This window comes from Siphateles boraxobius, unplaced genomic scaffold (assembly GCF_051911475.1).
Source record: "Siphateles boraxobius isolate OS27281-9 unplaced genomic scaffold, OSU_SipBor_1 66, whole genome shotgun sequence".
NCBI classification, from domain to species: domain Eukaryota; kingdom Metazoa; phylum Chordata; class Actinopteri; order Cypriniformes; family Leuciscidae; genus Siphateles; species Siphateles boraxobius.
In genome coordinates, this window is record NW_027509193.1 from 14,843,224 (window position 1) to 14,863,565 (window position 20,342).

Here is a 20,342-nt window from a genome sequence, read left to right on the forward strand (position 1 = left end):
ACAGGTGAATCCCCAGCTCATTTGTTTTCATGCGTCATTGAATAGTCAGTTGCCACAGCACAGCAGTCATTGTTTTATTGAGCTCTCAAGTCTAGTCTGAGCACATTCTTCTAAGGCTGTACTCCCAAACAAAAGATCCAACACTAGTTTCACTAGTATGTTTCGGAAAATGGGTAAATTTTAAATAGCAATTGTTTATAGTGCAAACATGACTCGTATAAGAATGATTTAAAAAGATGCACAAAGATACTGTAACGTGTAAAAGGATTAAATAAACTTTATTGAGGTAAATTAAGGGTTTTAAAATGAACATCAGAAATGTATGTTTTGATCATGATCATCAGAATTTATACAAATCATGTTTTTATTAAATCATTTATATTAATAACTATAGCTACAAAACAACATTGATTTGGCAACACTGACATAACACGCGGTTCATGGTCAAATAATTTAATACACAAATCTATATTTAAACTCAACACCGATAGCCAGTTCACATAAGTTAGCTAGATTAGACTCATAAAACTTTAAACACATTAATTTGACAAACTTCTACAAGTCATTCCCTTTCCATCTCATGAGAGACAGCAAAAAACTGAAGAGAAGTCAAAAGTTTTACTTCCAGTTCAAATGATCCTGATGAAATTATGGTTTTGATATAGTGACTAGTCTTAAAATTACATTTATTTTTAAAATGGCACATCTTCAAATGTTATACAAAAGTAGTAGAAGAATAAATACAAAACATAATCACAGTTTCAATCAAAGATTCTGGTCGGTGTCTGCAAAAGGAAAGATTATGATTTAAATAATAACAATGTAGGATTATTTCCATTAAAAACCTAATTAAGACTATATCTTGAAAGTCAGCAAAGTCTGACCAACACAGCACCTTCCCCCAGTGTGCACGTGTCTAGCTGGTGACTTCTAGGGGGTCTTGCAAGATCCCCCAAAGTTAGTCCATCTTAGCAGTCTTCTGCTTCCAGGGGTAAATGAGTTCTCCTACAAACAGTTTCTTGGACAATGCGGCCCAGGAATCCTTCGGGTAACAGCTATAGGTGGGTGCCCGGTAACACTGCAGTACAGAGCTGATCTTTAATGGGTTGATCTGAAGATGGAGGGAAAAGAAAATTTTTTTGCTCATCCGGAACATGATTCATTATCAAACCTCAGAGACAATTAAAGCACAGACAGTGTTTGCACTGATTATGTGTAATACAACAAACTGCACAGTGAGCCAAACAGAGCTATTCAATAACCCATCCCACAAAATCAACAGGTCAAACCCAAACCTGTGAAGTGAAACCCAAGCATAAATAAACTACAGGATGACATTCTGTTTAACCAATTACCGACTTACCTCCATCATCAGGTGAAGAGGAGTTCCTGGCTCCTGACAAAGCACCTTGAATTTAACCCCCTCTGGAATCCAAAGAGATTCATAAAGTACCTTTACTAATTGATCAGTTATATAGACACATAATTGGCAAGTACAAGGCCTAGAAGTACATTCATAATTTAATCTTTAACATCAATAAATAAAAAAACTTGTCAAAAGTTCTGAAAGTTTGCTTTCTTCAATGTTATACAGTATGGCTCACCTGCCAGTCTGTACGGTCTGCAGATACGTAGGCCAATGGCAAACAGGGGGATGGAGTTGATGAAGTCAACACTGAGGTGAATCACTCCCTGAAACAACACCACCACCAGCCGCAGCTAGAAACAGACAGAGAAACAACTTACACATCATAACTCATGTCTATGAGATTTCTAGATTTATTACTTATACTAGAGACATTTTACATCTAAAGTTGAATTTCAACCCCACATTTCTCTGCTATTTGCTTTATGTATTATGCATTAGTAGAGTATCAAGCGCTACGGTATAGCCATGAACCAATATATTCAGTAGACTTGTATTAGAACAATCTACAAAACCAGTAACAACCTGTTACGTTCACTACAGTTTTTTAAAAAAAAAGAAATTAATACTTTTATTCAGAAAGGAAGGATTAAATTGATCAAGTGGCAGGAAAAAGTGACTGTAAAGACTTACATTGTTACAAAAATTATATTTCAATCAAATGCTGTTTTTTAACAAGTCACCGAAGAAATCATGAATTTTTTTATCGGTTTCCACAGAAACATTAAGTAGCACAACTGTTTTCAACATTGATAATAATAAGAAATGTTTCTTGAGCAGCATATCAACATGTTAGTATGATTTCTGAAGGATCCCGTGACACTGAGGACTGGAGTAATGATCCTGATCAGAGGAATAAATTACATTTTAAAATATATTGAAAATAATAAAACCGTTATTTTGATCAAATAAATGCAGCCTTGGTGAGGATAAGAGACTTCTTAAAAAAAAATAAAAAAAAAAATATATATATACACATATATATATCTTACCGACCCCAAACACTTTTCAGGTTAAACAGAAAGCTCCTCAAGTAGGGGTACTCTCTGACGTAGGGTACTCTGTGACGGAACTCTGTCACGCCCTTGGTGCGAGCTCACCACGCCCTTGGCAGCCCCTGGTATAAAAGCATCTGCTTCCATCAAAACTACTGTAGCGAGTCAGGAGTTGGAATAACGAGTACTGAAAACGATCGTCATGATGTGAGTAAGCATATATTTTTAATCACAATTTATGTTCCTTAGGCTAAAGTTAACCCTCTGGTGTCGACAAACGCGCGTTTTGCTGGATATTTTTTTCACATAGCAGCAAAATATACTGAACGTAATAGTAATAATAACCCTGGAAAGAATTACCTCAAAATGACTGAATATAAGATGCAGGAGTTAAGACTGCAGTTTGAGCCAGCGGCTCAAACTGATATGGCTCTGGACCTGTGTCCACACAGACAATTCAACATCCTCCACTTCAGGTGAAGGTGGGGGAGAAAAGTCCTCGACTTCGCATGACTGCTCTGTCGCAAAGCTACTTGCGTCACTCCAGTCGCTCTCCATTTTAGAGTCTGACAGCAGCTGTCAATCAATCCGTCTCTGCGGGTCTCAGGTGCACGCCCCCCGCCTAGCCCCGCCCTCGGTTCGTCCCTTCCATCTCTGCTGGACTCTGCCCACTTTTCCAGCATTTTTCAAATATTACCAGTGGGTGGAGTCAGGCTCTGACCAGGGGTTTAGTTACCCTTTAAGACTTTACAAGTGTGAAATTAGCAGAGAACTGGATCAGATGCTCCAATGGGACTGGAATAAGGATGAAGTTGAAACTCATGTCAGAGTGACTCACCAGGGTAAAGACCAGGTAATACAGGGCAGTGGTGGGAAGCAGGAACAGCAGAATTGTAAAGAGCAAAGTGCCAATGAACAACTGCAAAGGAAAGAGAGCAGAGTCAATCATGTTCTGTAAGGTTGTGTTGAATAGCTAGTACATGAATGAGGGATATAAAAAGTGTGCAAGAGGACACCTGGTCCAGGTCGTATGAGCACGAGTCGACCCTCTGCCTCAGTACATTCCATTTCTTTCCCCTGAAAAGCCGCCACAGGGAGGAAAGACCATAGATCTTCAGACAGTACAGCCTGACCAGAGAGAAAAGAAAGTACAATTCACAACAAAGAAACTGCAATTCTCAGAAAAGATAAAAAGCCTTAGAATGTTGTGTAATCCTCAAGACCGTAAATAAAGATAGCAAGTAACAGACCAGACAGATTTGAAATATAACCTTAAAGAGACAGTACACCCAAAAATTCCAAGACCTGTATAACTTTCTTTCTAGCATAGAACATAAAAGTCACTTTTATTCCAACAATGTAAGGTATTGGTGACCTCAGCGGTCCCTTTAAGTGGCCCAATGTAATTATAAATGTTGAAAGATTGAGACCGCCCTCTACTGGAAAATGCTGGAAGTGCATGAACATGACAGTTAGTTAGAAAACTACATGCAGAACTACAGAATTGAACCTCACCTTGCCCCATACACATAAAAACAGTAGATGTGAAAAGTCAGGAGGGCCACAATGTCGGACAGTATGGAAAGAGCAAAGGTCAATCCCAAGCAGGCTGAGAGTCCAACATACCACAGGATCCTCTCAATGAAAGGAGACATGAGGTGGATGTAACCTACCGACACAATCACAAGATATATATGAGTTTTTGTATTAAGTTTAAAACACCATGCCTCAACTGAGGATGTACTTACTGATCCACAGATGGATGTGATAGAGAAAGAACCTCCCCAGCACCTGGTCGAGAGCTCTGTTCATCTTCAGTCCAGCAGGAGCTCCCATCAGCCATTCTAACAGCTCCTGGAGCTCTTTAGCCACACGCTGTGAGATAATAAAAAAAAAAAAAGGAAATTAATACTTTTATTCAGCAAGGATGTGTTAAAATGCTCAAAAGTGACAGAGAAAGCATTTATAGTGTTACAAAAGATTTCTATTTCACCAAAAACTACAAAAATATTACTCGGCACAACTGTTTTCCATAATAATGAAAGTTTCTTGTGCAGCAAATCAGCATATTAGAATGATTTCCGAAGGGTCATGTGACAATGGAGCAATGATGCTGAAAATTCAGCTTTGCCATCACCAAAATAAATTACATTTTAAAATATAGTGAAATAGAAAACAGTTATTTAAAATTTTAGTAATATTTCACAAAATTATTGCTTTTACTCTATTTTCATTAAATAAATTGTACTCAATTTTTCAATTAGATCCGCAAAAGTACTTACATCTGCCACAGGTACCAGAGTATCCGCTAATTTGCTGATACGATTCTCCCTATAAAGCCACGAGACAAGCAGCAAACCAAGGGCTATGTCCACAAGAAAGGACACAAAAATGTTTGCTTTTCTGCAGACAAGTGAAAAAAGAAGGGTATGAGAATAATGTAATATAACAATAATGCCATAACATGATACATCGTTCAAAACGCACATTTGTTTTAAAAATGTCATCAATTACTCACGCTCATGTCTTTCCAAACCCTTAAGACTTTTGTTCATTTTCGAAACACAAATTAAGATATTTTTAATAAAACCTGAGTAATTTCTGTCCCTCCATTGACAGCTACTCAACTACCAATTTGACACTTCAAAAAGTTCATAAAGAGATCATAAAACTGATTCATTGAATCAAGAGGTTTATTCAAAATTTCCTGAAGAGACTCGATCGCTTTATATGATGAACAGATCTAATTTAGGTTATTTACATTAAAATATTGATCAGCGAACATAAACAAAATCTAACACACGAGAATGAACCTCATTGGTTCTTGAGGAAGCTTAAACATGCTGCCTAACACGAGAATGAACCTCATTAGTTCTTGCAGAATCTCAATAGTACTCGCTTTAACAAGAAAATGACATTTATTCATTTAGCTGACGCTTTTATCCAAAGCGACTTTACAATTGCTATATATGTCAGAGGTCGCACACCTCTGGAGCAACTATGGGTTAAGTGTCTTGCTCAGGGACACAATGGTGTCTCACAGTGGATTCGAACCCGGGTCTCTCACACCAAAGGCATGTGTCTTATCCATTGCGCCATCACCACCCCTATGTGCCTCATTGGTTCTTGCAGAAGCTCAAACGTGCTGCGTAAAGCCCAATTTATACTTCTGCGTCGAACTCACAGCGTAGCTACGTCGTAGGCTGTGCGTAGCGCCAGTACCCTTCGGCGTACCCTGACGTGCACCTCTCCAAAAATGTACAACGCGTCAATTCTACGCGGACGCAAGCGCTGTGATTGGTCAGCTAGAACCCCTCCCTCTGGTTTCACATGTTCCGTCTGCATGTGTAATTGTGGGTCAACGCGGACAACAACGCAGAAGTATAAATGAAAACCAACGCGTAGTCTATAGCGTAGAGGCTCCGGCGTAGGTCCGACGCAGAAGTATAAATCAGCCTTAATACACGAGAATGAATCTCATTGGTTCTTGCTGAAGCTCAAACGTGCTGTGTAACACGAGAATGAACCTCATAGGTTCTTGCAGAATCTCAATCATACCTGCTTTAACACGAGAATGAACCTCATTGGTTCTTGCTGAAGGTCAAACGTGCTGACCAACACGAGAATGAATCTCATTGGTTCTTGCTAGGGATGCACCGAATGTTCGGCAACCGAAATTATTCGGTTAAGAATAAGTAAAAAGACCGAATAAATTTGACCGAACAATGATGTTTTGATGACGCGATCAAATAGTAACCAGCGAAGAGTGAGAGGCGCGCGCTTTATAAAAGCAGCAAACATGCCCCCTTTGAGCAGATAACAAAAGAGAAGCTCATCTGATGCATCTGTGGCAGACGTTATACCCTTACTTGCAGCACTAAAGCGTCTTTTAACCCTCTGTAGTTGACAAACAGGCCGCCGCGTTCTGCTGGATTTTTTTCACATAGCAGCAAAATAGACTTAAATACTCCGTCATTTATGGTCACTTAAATGCAGACTTAAGAAATATGAAAAAATAAACAGTTAAATGTCTACTTGTGTCCACTTACAATCGAAACAAAACTGCTTTTGTAAAATAAAGAAAATGAACAGGGTGTGCTCTCTGCCTCTGTCTCCGTTAACTTTTTTTCTGGAGCACGTCTCTAAACTTAAACAAAACTCAGCCAATACTAGTCACACAGGCAAAGGCAATATATCTTTATAATCATTTAATTGTCTACTTTTAAATGATCTAATTCAAACGAAAATAAATATTCTCTGTTTATGTAATCTGTATGAAAAGAGAGAGATGTCAGTCGTTCTCATGGCAACTCCTTATCTGCTAATCGCCACGGAGTGCGCGCGCTATATTGAAACCCAAATGATCTGAGGCAATCCATGCAAACCTGTCAACGCCCACGATAAAGTGTATGTAAACCGCAAAAGTAGGCTTATGTCTATGACAGTTATTCATTTGTTGTTGAAATTTGCATTTTTTTGCACTTTTCAATACACTTTTTTTTAGTTACATTCTTCCAGCAGTCACCTATAGGTCTAACATAGGCTATTCAAGAAGGGGGGCTTCAAAGATGGCCTAATAAAAATTTATTTGACTAATTTATTTATTTTAAGTTATATTGTGCTTTGTTAAATAATATCTGCTGGAATGTTTAAAAAAAATTCAGTGTTAAATAAATGGTATTTTTGCAATTAGATTTTTTTCTCTGAAAAGCAAGACAAAATAGTAAAAAAGGATATTTTTACTATTTAATTAAATGCAATGGTGAAAAAATTAGCATAAATGGAAAAAAAATGTGAAACCGCGTTCGGTATTCGGCCTTCGGCCAAGCGTTTCATTATTATTCGGCTTCGGCCAAGAATTTTCATTTCGGTGCATCCCTAGTTCTTGCTGAAGCTCAAACGTGCTGCGTAACACAAAAATGAACCTCACTGGTTCTCTCGCACGTCAATCGAACATGCTTGAGCTTCCATTTACCACAATTGATGTGCGAGTTGATTAATGTTAATGTCAATAAAAGCCTAAATTCAATATGTTCAAAACAAAAATATTCAAAATAATTGTGTCTCTTCAGATTTTTTTTAATAAACTGCTCAAATCACATGGATTAGTTTTAATATCTTGTGAACTTTTTGAAGAATCAAAGTGGTAGTTACGTAGCTGGCAATGGAAAGACAGAAATTACTCAGATTTCATCAAAAAGATAATCAAATTTGTGTTTCAAGAGGAACGAAAGTCTTACAGGTTTGGAATGACATGAGGGTGAGTAAATTAATGAAATGAAAAATTCATTTTTGGGTTTTTTCTTTTTCGCTATCAATGATGCTCTTATATGTCATTGACTTAAGCACTATACCTCATAAAATCCATGTGTGTAGCAGCTTTTTTTGGGGAGAAAACAGTCTTGAAATGAACTGCCCTGTACCCTAACTGAACACATGTAGACAGCTTGCTCAAGATGAACAGCACCGGCCAACTGTGTAAAATCCTGTAAAATACCAAAAGATTTTGAATTTCAATTTCCTCCATCACTCTTCAGTATTGACAACAGGTTCAAGCTGGAACACATTAACTCACCTGAAGCTGCAAAACCAGTGCCACAGAGACAGCAACCACGTTAGGAAGATGCAGACCGGAACAGATGCTTGTTTTAGAAGTTCTGCAATAATACTAGCCTCTCTGCCTTCAGACTGCCAGTGGGTGAGTTTGAGAGGCCCGTCGTCATATTTGTCCAGGAAAAAGAGAGGCTGACTTTGAGCCACTGTCTGGAAGACCAAGCGAAGCTCTGAAGGATCAATGTCAGACTTCTGGCTGACCTCCTGTACCGGGTGAAGCTGGGACAGCATAACCTTCCTCTGGTCGTAATGAACGAAGATGATCTTATCTTCCTCGCCGCTGTCATCAGCATTCTTCTCCTCCTGGTCCTGTAGAAGTTTCCCATCGTTCTGGACCACCTGACAGGTAAAGCCTGTTTTGCCAATTTCACGGCTCAACTGCAGCCAACATTTCTGTGGAAAGATAGTACTCAGGTCTTTTAGAAAGCTGTCCATTCCTTCTTTACCTTCTTTGGGCATACTCCAGGAACCCAGGACGGTAAGATTCACTTGAGACTGGCTCTGCATCTGACTCAAGTACTTCTTCACCTGACCCGGTATGAACGGGTAGTGAACGACGGCCAGAACCACAGCAGAAAATTGGCCTGGGATCCAGTGCCCAACCAGCACGCCACTGTCAGCAGTATTGCAGCACTGGGGAAAGAAGATCTTCAGCACCATGGTTGTGTGCTATAAAGTCCAGCAACAGCGAAAGATACAGTCCTGTTTGGGCAAAAGGCACAATTAAAAAGCTGGAAGCAAGCATATAATAAGTACAACTGATAATATGCATAGCACTTATAAGGCAAAGTTTTGAGTTATCAAGTCAAAATGAACGTGTAGTTCGCTTAACAGAATCCACAGATCGCAGCGAGGACAGTTTTGTACTCGTGCCCTTCAAATGCACTGAACACTCGGGTCGTTTCTATGGAAACCACACGCTCCGGGCAAAAAATTAAATCGATTTCATTTGCAATATTACCATGAACAAATGCGGTGACATGTTGCTGTAATTAGTAGTAAAGTAGTCAAAAATTACCTTGTGGATTTTGAAGGGCGAGGACTTCTGAGAAGTTGCTTTTATTTTATTAACGTTACCGACAACGAGCAAGTTATCTCTATGTGCGTTAAATAACAATGGCATACTCTCAAATAATAATAATTAAAAAAATGGTCACGCAAAATCATAGGAAAATAGTTCCAGAGAGATAATAGTCCAGTCCAGACTCTCGTTTAACTGAAAACCATTTCATAGGAGTAAACTGATCATACCGTTTGTAACTTCGTATTGTTGATAGTCCGTCATTAAAATTCCGCCGAGTGAACTCGAGGGATATTTTCAGTTCCGACACAAATGGCTCAAGTAACGTTTGACTTCATTTTACAATTACAGGTTTCCAACGTATCTCTGTATCTCATGTTCTCCACAATATATTAATACATTATTTAAAATGTAATTTAATAAAAATGTAATCAAATTTAAATGTAGCACATGCATTTCCCGCTCAACTGTTATCGATAGAGTGAGCAAACATTAAGATTTAGCTGTGAGGGACATTATACTTGTTAATAACAATCGTAGCATTATAGTGTTATCCTTTTCTCCAAACCTATTGATTACCATTGTCATTTTTTTTATCTCACTGATTTCATCTCATACAACACAATTTTTCCTTTGCATAGTATCGTCTTTGTTTTATAGGCCTATAAACAGACAGTGTACAGCCAGCCAAATTTACATACTTTGAATTGCCATTAAGTATGAAAATTAGTTAAACATGTCTTGCATTGCCTATAAAAGCCTAAACACGTCTACTTACATGTCCTGTCGACCGGTGAATGTGTCTGAATGGGAATCGTAACCTAAAGGAAACGTTATTATCTTAACATTCAAGACAATATAGGGGCCACTAAAGAACCAGCTTTTCTTTCCTGATAACAGCTTCACAGATGATAAGACTTGAATTTTAGGAGGGAACCGCAGCAAAAATGAACAAAAGCTATGGATAAAAATAAGGTACACTGTACAAAAGTAAACTGTTTTTTTTCTTTCTTTTCTTTTTGGTTTTTAGAACAGTTGTCAAACAAAAGCAAAGCATTTAAGTGTATATAGGCTACCATTTGCACCACTGTTTAATTATCAATATTGCCCAATTAGAAAGCAACTTTTGGTGAGCTTGACCTGAGTCCGACATATCTACATCAGTCACTCACTAGACATATTAGCAACATTATTTCACTTTTCTAAATGAACTGAAATAATGTGTAACTGATATAATTGATGTTTAAATTATGTGTAAATTAAGCTAAACATAGTGTTGTTCCCAGAAGATGGCGCTAGAGTTGAATAAATGTTTCCCAGAATGTCAAAGAATGATTGCATGAAATATTCAGTTTGAGTATCCAGGATGTTGAGGATTTTAAATGGGAATAACAGGAAGAGTAGCCTGACGTCGTCATTCTCAGATTCTAGTCAGAATGTGAGACTGACACTGCTCCATTGGGCTGTGATTAAGGGTCGTGTTTCAACCGAACCAGGAAAGAAAATGCCTCTGCGCTCAATTGGATCGACAAATGCCTTGATCGCGGTTCTCTGTTACTCTCTTAAAATGAACGCGCTGTCTACATCTTCTCTAACAGACGCGATGGCTGAATCTACACATCTAAATTATCCAGCGGCAGCCATTCTTTGTTGTAAAAGAATTCAACCCAGGCGCTCTTTGGTGACGTGATGATTAGTTACTGTTGATCATCTGTCCCTCATCGTGATCGTATAAAGCCCGCCCTGACAATTTGATTGGTCCGAACAGCTTTGGTTCGGGCATACTTGCTTTCACAAAGGATCACTCAAGACCGAACTTCCCATCCTTGCCTTATTATGGAAGAATGTTGTGTTTTGCTTTTATGAAATTCAAACTAAAGATAAGAGGTACTTCATTATAAATTTATTAATTCTTTTGGCAAAATTTCACATTCATAAGTCCAAATTTAGCGCTAAAACCCCTAATTTTGTTCTGTTTCTCCACGAAGTTGCACATTATATTAATCTGATTTCTGGTTCCAACAACAAAAAGGCAATTAAAACTGTCAACATATGGTCTTCTTTCTCTTTGTAATGGTCCGTAAGCTTCCCCTGGCAAAATTGTATTGTATTCTTTTTATGTGTTGTATTTTTGTATATTGTTATGTATATGTTGATTACTTATTTGTGATTTGTACCCTTCTCTGAAATTGAAGTTAATAAAAAAAAAAAAAAAAAAAAAAAAAAAAAAACTTCCCATCCTCAAATGTTGTGGGCGGGGCTAAATTCGGCTGGCATCCAGGCTACAGGAAGAGTGCAATTAAAGGAAATTCAACACATAGGCTACCCAAAAGTTGAGACAAAACTAGGCTAATAATTAGGCCTACGTAATTAATCATTATTAATTATACAGTCAGATACTTGTAATAGGCCTATGTCTCAACCGAAGACGTTCTTAAATAAATTAAGTTCAGTAGGCTACTGTACTGTCAAAACAAATAACATGAGCCAGTAATTCATCTTATCAAAGGGACAGTCATAATTTACTCACCACCATGTTGTTCTAAACCGGTATCCATTTCTTTCTTCTACAGACATAAAATAAGACATATAGCCTACTAGTGAAAAATTTTGGTAACCAAAAATTTTCGTTTGCCCCTGACTTCTAAAGGGCACGTGTAGCCTCTACTGTTAATCAGCATTCAGGAGCCACACAGTTTGGACAGGTGCCATCGGATATGCAACCTGTCTGGCTCCTGATTATGTAACAGTACACATGTGCCCCATTTAAACGCATCTTTGCTAGTGAACAGCAATTACAGTAAAGATGACGTTTCCATGAAAAGATCTGTGTGGCATGCATGGCGCCAGTCACGTGATAAGAATTTTATCAAGGGATTTTCGCATTTTATCGCAAATAATTTTTCATAAATTCTCCATGCCTCCAGGCCTTGCATTGCATCCACATTAAACGGATCAAGTTTATTATTATTTTGACTGATTATTAGCTTTTAAACAAGCAACTTTTGAAATTAGGAGTAGCAAATATTTAGCAAATATAGGAGTAGCAAATATATACATATGTTAAATATGTAGCCTACTCCTAATTTTAAAAGTAGCATTGTAAGTAGTTGGTACAATGTTTTTCGTCAGAGGAAAATCAAGCATCAAATTTAGTCTGAATGCAATAGTGCAAAAGTAGATTGTTGCAGAGGATAGGCCTATTATTGAATTGAGCTCACGATAATGGTTTCATACAAAAACGTAAGGGAAGTAGCGTTTCTAAACATTGGCTACTATTCAAGGAAACCACACGAGGTACATTGTGGTGGTTTTGTTCACGTGACTTAAGAAAAGTTCCAAATGAAAGTGACCAGTTTATTTTCTTTATCTGATGTCTGAATCACGACAGCACTGCTTTAATTTTTCGAGACAGTGTATGACAGATACAATTATCGAGCAGCGTAGGCTACGAGATAAATATGTGAAAGTGAGGTTCAGATAATCTTTACAACATCCTTAGTTTCTTTATGTTTTAGAGATGATGATAGTAGTACTAGCCTGCCTATTTAAAGCTATTCTTTGTTTTCCATAAATAGCACAAGGCGACTCCCGTGAACAGCGCCATCTACAGGAAATTATGTGGAAAAGCAGTAGGCTTTCACTTTCATTTTCCCGTAAAGCACTGGATTATGGAGCAAGATTTGAATAGCAAACACTGCTTTTCAAACATAAAGGAACTAGGTAAATATCATTTTCGTGTATGTAATTATGCAAACAGATTGTATGCTGCAAGCATTTGGCAGATTTATCCTGTAGCTACTGTGAGTTTGATCTGTAATAGCCTATAGAAGTGATTTAGTCGGATACTATTAATCTGCAATACAATAAGGAAATGGCTTTGTGAATTAAACGGATATGCACAAATTAAATATGCAATTGATTTCTGGTGGACTGCATCCTCAACACAGTCCCCAGACAGCTTGGATTTTGGGTTATGCATTTGTGCGTTGTGAATAAAAATATAGGCCTGGTGCTACATACTGTAAATATCTGAAGAGAAGTCTGGAGATGGCATGAACCAAAATGTCATTTAGAAAAATTTGCCTAACACGTTGAAGCAGTTCCTCCATCTGATAAAGAGATTTGTTTCATGGAAAAGCTCTGACAATTCACATGCTGTTTTTTTATTGATTTTTTTGTTTCCTCTTCCTTGGATCTGGAAGTGCAAGTTCGTTATTCTCCACTAGTGGTCCTCCTACTGTAAATATGTGTCTTTCTGAGAAATGCAAGTGAAACGAAAGTACAACCAGTAATTCTACTCCAAAGCAAACAAGTCATTGAAAAGAAAATACACCCTCGAATTTGCATGACTGGTATTTCAGTTTCACAATGATATCATTCAAAGGAATCACAGTCGGGACAGTTCATTTTAGAAAATTACTAAGTATTTAGTTCGTGTTTTGATGTAAGCTGATGTCATTCTTCTTGTTAAAAGGGCCCTCAAGTCACACTTAAATCTCTTTTATTGGGCCATAACGACTGAAAGCACATGCAGACTACTGATGAATTTTGTTTTCCTTAGTTATCATGAAATAATAATGAACTGCACTTCTAAAGCAGTTATTAATCTTTGTTACTGTTCATTTCAACAATACATGATCAAAAGTTGTAGGCTATATGTTAACATTAGTTAATGCACTGTCCCTGTTAATGCAATGCAGTGTTTACCATATCGGAGTGTCTATACCCATGTCATGCAACATCTCTATTTGTAAGAAATGAAACTTATGTAAAAATGTTTGCCTGGTCCGCAGCTGTGGATTTATGGGCTGAAAGTGAGTTTCATTTATGGCTTATGTTTTAAAGATCCACTGTGGATCTCAACTGACACAGTGTCACATTACCAGGACAAATGCAGCCAAACATAATCCACATAATCCCTTTTTCTTTTTTGGTGCTATTCACAGTATGACAATAAGCATGCTCAAACCCTAGATGCATACACTGATAGGTCTATATGATAAAAAAGCATAGTACTTTTAAGGTGTTTTCTTTATGTCAGGTGCACACTTGTTCATTGCAATAGTAGCCTAATAGCCATTTTTAATTTGTTATCATAAAGAAAAAGAATATGTAAAAAAAAAACACTAATATATGCAATTATATTTTTTTATAGAGAAAGGATTAATAATATAGTTAAGTGACCCAGTCAGGGTGAATCCGACTGTATAATTGAAACACAAATAACATAATGATTGTCATGTAACCCTTCACTCGCATGTTGATCATAAGTAGATGAAGATAAGATGTAATTTGCTTGTCCTATGAAAGTTTGGTATATATGGAACTTTTTTTGGAAATGCTTTAAGGGTTAAAGGAGAAGTGAAAGAATACTATCATGTCATTTAGGTAGGAGGGGCTGAATCCTGAATTGATTTCACAGAAAAAAACCTGTAAGTGAAAAAGGATTCCGGGAAATGGGCGGAGCTGCTCGCGTATATGTACAGTTTCAAAGCGCATATCACTTCATTCTGACATTACAAAGAGTTACTGTCGTGCGCCGTAAGGAAATCTCTATCGAGATATAACGGTGGAATAAATCAATCAATGGGAGTTCAAAAAAAACGAATTTTGGAAGCGGCGACGAGAGTTTGTCAAAGGCAAAGTTGTATTGACTACTCCTGGAGTTCATATTTGTTAAAACGGTAAGATTTACGCAGAACTAACTTTACTGTTTAGATCGTTTTAACGGTCTGTTTTTCATTTAAATCGCGCGATTAAAAATGAAATAATTGCTTGTTGTAGTCCTACGTCATAATGTAACGCTTATAACACGATCAATGAAGTAAACTTTTATATAGGCTAAAAGAAGTGTCTTGTATAATGTAGCAATGCTAAAATATAAAACACTTAAAATAAACGTATATTACATTAATATAATTGCTTGTTGTACGTCACAATGTAACGCTTATTATTAGATCAATGAAGTAACTTTTATACAAAATAAGTGTCTTGTATAATGTAGCAATGGTAACATAAAGCCTAAAACACTTAAAATAAACGTATATTAAATATAGAAATAATCAAATAGACTTACCTAACATAACTTTGCTTTGATAATGAAGTGAAAAGGATTTGTAATTTAACAGATAAATCCAGCTGTACATGATTGAATCCCAATTATGTCACAATCTTGCCATGAAACACTCAAGTCTATTGTAGCCTGTGTGATGTTCAGTACAACATGTGATTGGGTTTGGATGGGGCCGCTGAGTAACTGTTCTTCACTTGCTCTTCAACAGACAGATGAGTCTCATCTAGATGACCTTCCAGTGGTACGGTATGGAAGACCACACCGGTTGGTCTTTCCTGTAGGATGGTGGCGCACAGTACAGTGGAAGGGAATCAAGGCACAGAAGAACCCCAAGCGAGCACAGAAGCCTCCCCAGAGGTCTCCCAATCCCAAAAGTCCAGACCCGGCCAGCTGGCAGCTGTTTTCCAGACACATTTCAGGCCCTTCAACTTTGCGAGAGACTTCAAGACCATCGCAAAGACCACCTCAATGCTAGAGGAGAGTGGCTTCTACTGGGGTCCCATGACTGTGGAGGAGGCACATCTGAAGCTGAAGAAGGAGCCAGTCGGAACTTTCTTGATCCGGGACAGTCGTCAGAGCGACGTATTCTTTACACTGAGTTACAAAGGACAAAACGGTCCCGTGAGCGTCCGGATTAACTTCAAGAATTCCAAATTCAGTCTGACCGGCAGCAAGGAATCCTTTGACTGTCTTTTCAAACTGCTGGAACACTACATCAGTTCCCCAAAGAAGGGTCTCGTCAGGCCCTACAGGAAAGAACCAGTGCAGTCCCTGCAGCAGCTGTGCCGCAGACGGATTATTGAAACATGCGACGGAAAAGACATCGACCGCATTCCTGTGCACCCAATCCTCAAAGACTTCCTCCATGCCTTCCCACATCCACTATGAAGACGAGACTCATTGCATTAAAGCGCTGCTGGAATATTCTGGAGATACTTGATGGACTCCTCCTCGTGGTCCTGCTCTGTTTTAGGACGCAGGAATCATACTGTAGCACATTTTGGAATATCAGTCTTGAACACTGCACAATGAAAGTTTACATTGTCTGTGAATGTTTACACTATACAGGAATATTGTTTTCCTTTTATTACGTTTCTGCTATGCAGAAAGAAATATTTCAAGATAATTTTTATAAAAAGAATAAATATATTTGTAAACAATTTAAAACATCTCAATGTTTACTTTATTTGTTGGGGGACTCGTACACTCTGAGGCCTGAATGGAAATGCTTGGATACGGGTTATATATATATATATATATATATATATATATATGTATACACACACATTACAAAAAAAAGATCAACATTCACAAAAAAGCAGATCTACTTTAGTCATCAAACTAAACTGTTTTAAACTATTACATTTCAATGGAATGCTTAGTGAAAACTGTTTAATGAGAAGACATAAGTTAAAAAAAAACATTAATACAAATATTAGTTATAAATTTACTTTTTTATGATTAACTATGTAAGTGAGAACTTTAAGTTTCCCACACACAAGTCGAGCCTCACCCTTGCCTAACTAGATTCATATCTTGGCTTAATTCATGAAACCTGCCTTTTTCTTAGAATAAGGCATGCCATGTTTAAGATATGGTATTATTTACTAGATTACAGGCTTAGTGTACCTGGATTCCTGAAATGACATGAAGATGAGGATTTATTGTAAGTTTAGGCCAGATATTCTGTGCTGAACCAGGCTGATTAATCTAGGTAGTAGCGTGGTTGAGAGGCGGAGCTGTGGTGACCGTAAACTGCTTATGGCTCAGACAGACATTTACAAGAAATGAAGTGCGTTGTGAGGACTGATGGAGTGTGATGGGGAGGAGCCTGTGATCTCCAGAGACGCTAGTACACGGTATCAATAAAACTTTGCGACACATCTGACAGGCTTACACAGAAAAATGACTAAGAACAAAACAATACTCGGCATCAGGGGTTCACGTAAACTTTAGAGATCACTGCTTGGAATTCCACTCGAGGCTGAAGGAAGTGATCTGTACCGCACAATCATCAGATAAGACATGGCAAGAGGTTGTAACACTCCGATTGTGTGTTATTTTGTGTCAGACCTCTGTCTGAGTGATTTTGCTTTATAGAACAATGGAAGTGGGCTGCTTTCGGACTAAACGTAGTTGTGAGTCAAATCGATCATAAGCAAAGACAGCAGATGAAAACAGGTCAAAGGTCATAAGTACGATGGAGGCAGATTTATTACAAGGAAGCTTATCTTTGAGGAGAAAACTTTCCTGATTCTAATGAAATCATGATATCATATAGTGGAAGTGAGGGGGAAATCATTCGATGTGCCCGATTGGCTACTTTATCGAGGGATTTCCCTTCTTCAATCTCGACACACAGATTACCAATTAACTTTGTATTTATTTCACAGGCGAATGACACAAATAGGAATCTGCCTATTATAAAGAAAACCAAATGCAAAAGCCTTGTTTGATAAGGCTTAGGTTTGCGGGGTTGACTTTGGTGATGCCGTACAGGGTTAATCAGTCTGTCTTTCTTTGCTCATCTGTAGTGATTAATACACATGAAAGAGCATAGTCACTTCCAGGAAAGAGACAGTTGTGTTTCCCTGAAGAACCCCTAATCTCCACTGCATCTGGCCACAACTTACACACACACACACACACACACACACACACACACACACACACACACACACACACACACACACACACACACACACACACACACACACACACACACACACACACCTCCTGAGTGGTGTATTTCCTTTTGGAACCACAATGCACCCCTCCAAAATGCTGAGACTGAAAGACACACAAACACACACAGTTTCGCTATCTTTGTGGGGACTCTCCATAGGCGTAATGGTTTTTATACTGTACAAACTGTATATTATCTCTCCTTACATTAAACCAACCTTTCACACAAAACCTTTTGCATTTTAACATCTTCAAAAGAACAGACAAAAAAAAACAATTTAGTATGTTCATTATTCAATTCGCCTGTGGGGACCGCTGGGTGGTCACCACAATGCAGGTGATCTCAGGTTTTACTATCCTTGTGGGGACATTTGTACACACATTTGTGTGTACATTTTCCCCACAATGTAATATAAACCTGTACACACACACACATGCAAGCTTGTGTGGCTAATCTGCGCATAGAAACGGCCGTGGTTTGAGCTTTTGAGCGATCATTACGGGAGAACAACCTCAACTGATAAAGGCCAGAAAGTTGATATAATTCCATAATTTGGAACTTTTAATGAAAAAAAAAAAAAATCAAATTTGTGGCAAATAATAGTCTCTTTAAAATAAATAAAATAGTGGTAATATGTGGCAATATATATATATATATATATATATATATATATATATATATATATATATATATAAATAAAATAAATTCTCTGGTGTAATTTATTTTTAAATGAAAAGGCAAGTAGCTTGTCTGCACTACATCAAAACCTACTCATTGAATAGATATATGTTGCTATGGAAACTCGTTACACAAGATCAAACTGTAATTATTAAAATTTATGGTTATGATGCTGAAGACCCCTGGGAGTGGTTTTTGTAAATTGGCAATGTTTAAGACCACAAGCTAAATTCCAGGAAGGCAAGTGATATGGCTACCCACATAATGGTTACTATGACAACACTCATCTCTAGCCATCCCACATCAAGGTAGAAGGTCCCCATGACCTCCACTGAGAATATGTGGGCAGGACTTCCAATTTACTGATTCACAAAGATACATGTTTCACACTGACAGAACACACAGACCACCTTTGAGTAATCCCCTCACCTCCTTTTCTATACACAAACAAGTGGGTTTTAAATAATCGGATGAGTATGTAAAAAAAAAAAAAAAAACTCGGGCATTAAAGGGATAGTTCACCCAAAAATGAAAATTATGTCATCATTTACTCACCCTAATGTTGTTCCAAACCTGTATGAGTTTCTTTCTTCTGCTGAACACAAAACAAGATAGAGTGAAGATTTTTGGTAACCATACAGTTGATGGTGCACTATTGACTTTTCCATACTATGGACATCAATGGTGCACCATCAACTGTTTGGTTACCTGTATTCTTCACTTCATCTTGTTTTGTGTTCAGCAGAAGAAAGAAACTCAGGTTTGGAACAACATTAGGGAGAGTAAATGATGCGGAATCCCATTAAGAGGGGTTTGTGACCAGTTTTCAAACTGATTTTTTAAAACATTTTCCCTTTCACATTTAAATCTAGTAGGTGAAAAATAAACTGGGCAAGTATACAACTTTAAACATCAATACTTATAATGGCTTTCCAATGTAGCACCCGCAACAATCTTGCCATCTCATCTATTTACAGTGAAATACAGGTTGCTGTATTGTGGCAAGTCATATGGCTCCTCTCAGGCACATGCCGTGTAATGCAAACCACAAGGTAGTGAGCGTGTGTTCCTTAGAAATATCACCCCTGTGAGGCTGCCTTCAGCAGAAGGCATGAGACACTATCAGCAAAAGCTCCTGGAACGAGACCTCTAGTGAACCCGCCAATAAGACTCTCATGAGACTTTAGCCTGCGCGCATCCATTTATAGTTGCTCTTAATAAGTTTCATATCAACCCGTTTCTCAGACGAGGAACCACACTGAAGACAAAGGCAGCGTTTATTCATTTAACGGATGCTTATGGAAAACCAGCATATTCGTGATGACCATCCCAGCCTATTTTTTTCACAGAAACGCTTATCAATAGTGAACTGAAAGCATTTCACAGCATATTACTGCATGACATTCATTTTCAGTTGAAGAGGATCTGCTGATAAGCAGAAGTGGGACCCCTGAATTACATAGTTTGTTCACTAATTGTAAACATCTCTACTTAAATGTAGGAAGTGAGTGTGGGGGTCAACTCAATGCAAAGTCTCTGGGGAAAAGAATAAACATAAATGCAGTTTTCTCAGTATTGCACAGATCCATCACTGGTTTTCCGGATAAACAATTAAAAAAAAAAACCTTCCTATTCTGGGAGTGTTTAGTACAATTGCATGGAAAATGAACTAAGATAAATAACATCCTAATAAGCAGCCCACTTTACACAGTAAGAAAGAAAATAACCTCACCGTTTATTTCCATATTAGCAATTTCCCCTCCCACAGGTCATCACAGTAATAAAATACACATGCTTAGTTCCAAAAATGGTATGTATAATCTTTATTTTAATTAAACCATATCACA

At 37.8% G+C, this 20,342-nt stretch overlaps 2 protein-coding genes across 7 annotated transcripts; one reads left to right on the forward strand and one right to left on the reverse strand.

Moving 5' to 3' along the window:
* Nucleotides 1-259: 259 nt before the first annotated feature.
* pigq (phosphatidylinositol glycan anchor biosynthesis, class Q) lies at nucleotides 260-11,682 on the reverse strand. 5 transcript variants are annotated; one of them, XM_077212485.1, is made up of 11 exons: nucleotides 11,586-11,682; nucleotides 7,997-8,736; nucleotides 7,776-7,907; nucleotides 4,704-4,824; nucleotides 4,170-4,296; nucleotides 3,937-4,090; nucleotides 3,438-3,549; nucleotides 3,260-3,340; nucleotides 1,605-1,719; nucleotides 1,364-1,425; nucleotides 260-1,111 (listed from the first exon to the last, which is right to left on the reverse strand). In XM_077212485.1, the coding sequence occupies exons 2-11, from the start codon at nucleotides 8,692-8,694 to the stop codon at nucleotides 959-961; spliced, it is 1,755 nt and encodes a 584-aa protein (XP_077068600.1). In that variant the 5' UTR covers nucleotides 8,695-8,736; nucleotides 11,586-11,682; the 3' UTR covers nucleotides 260-958. The 5 variants fall into 5 exon arrangements, with proteins under 5 accessions (XP_077068600.1, XP_077068598.1, XP_077068595.1 ...); XM_077212483.1 differs by lacking the exon at nucleotides 11,586-11,682 and adding an exon at nucleotides 9,834-9,944; XM_077212480.1 differs by lacking the exon at nucleotides 11,586-11,682 and adding an exon at nucleotides 9,053-9,360.
* A 1,035-nt stretch (nucleotides 11,683-12,717) lies between these two features.
* socs1a (suppressor of cytokine signaling 1a) lies at nucleotides 12,718-16,298 on the forward strand. Of its 2 annotated transcripts, none has more exons than XM_077212487.1 (2): nucleotides 12,718-12,778; nucleotides 15,340-16,298. In XM_077212487.1, the coding sequence occupies exon 2, from the start codon at nucleotides 15,414-15,416 to the stop codon at nucleotides 16,017-16,019; it is 606 nt and encodes a 201-aa protein (XP_077068602.1). In that variant the 5' UTR covers nucleotides 12,718-12,778; nucleotides 15,340-15,413; the 3' UTR covers nucleotides 16,020-16,298. The 2 variants fall into 2 exon arrangements, with proteins under 2 accessions (XP_077068602.1, XP_077068601.1); XM_077212486.1 differs by lacking the exon at nucleotides 12,718-12,778 and adding an exon at nucleotides 14,550-14,742.
* Nucleotides 16,299-20,342: the final 4,044 nt, after the last annotated feature.

Bases quoted from the DNA above. Each gene is read 5' to 3' on its own strand.
- pigq (XM_077212485.1), bottom strand. From the start codon at position 8,694: ATGGTGCTGAAGATCTTCTTTCCCCAGTGCTGCAATACTGCTGACAGT. The intron at 3,550-3,936 runs GTGAGGTTCAAT...CTCTCTGGTCAG, and splicing joins TTTTATGTGTATGGGGCAAG to GCTGTACTGTCTGAAGATCT. The intron at 1,720-3,259 runs GTGAGTCACTCT...GTCTGTTTCTAG, and splicing joins ATTACCTGGTCTTTACCCTG to CTGCGGCTGGTGGTGGTGTT.
- socs1a (XM_077212487.1), top strand. From the start codon at position 15,414: ATGGTGGCGCACAGTACAGTGGAAGGGAATCAAGGCACAGAAGAACCC.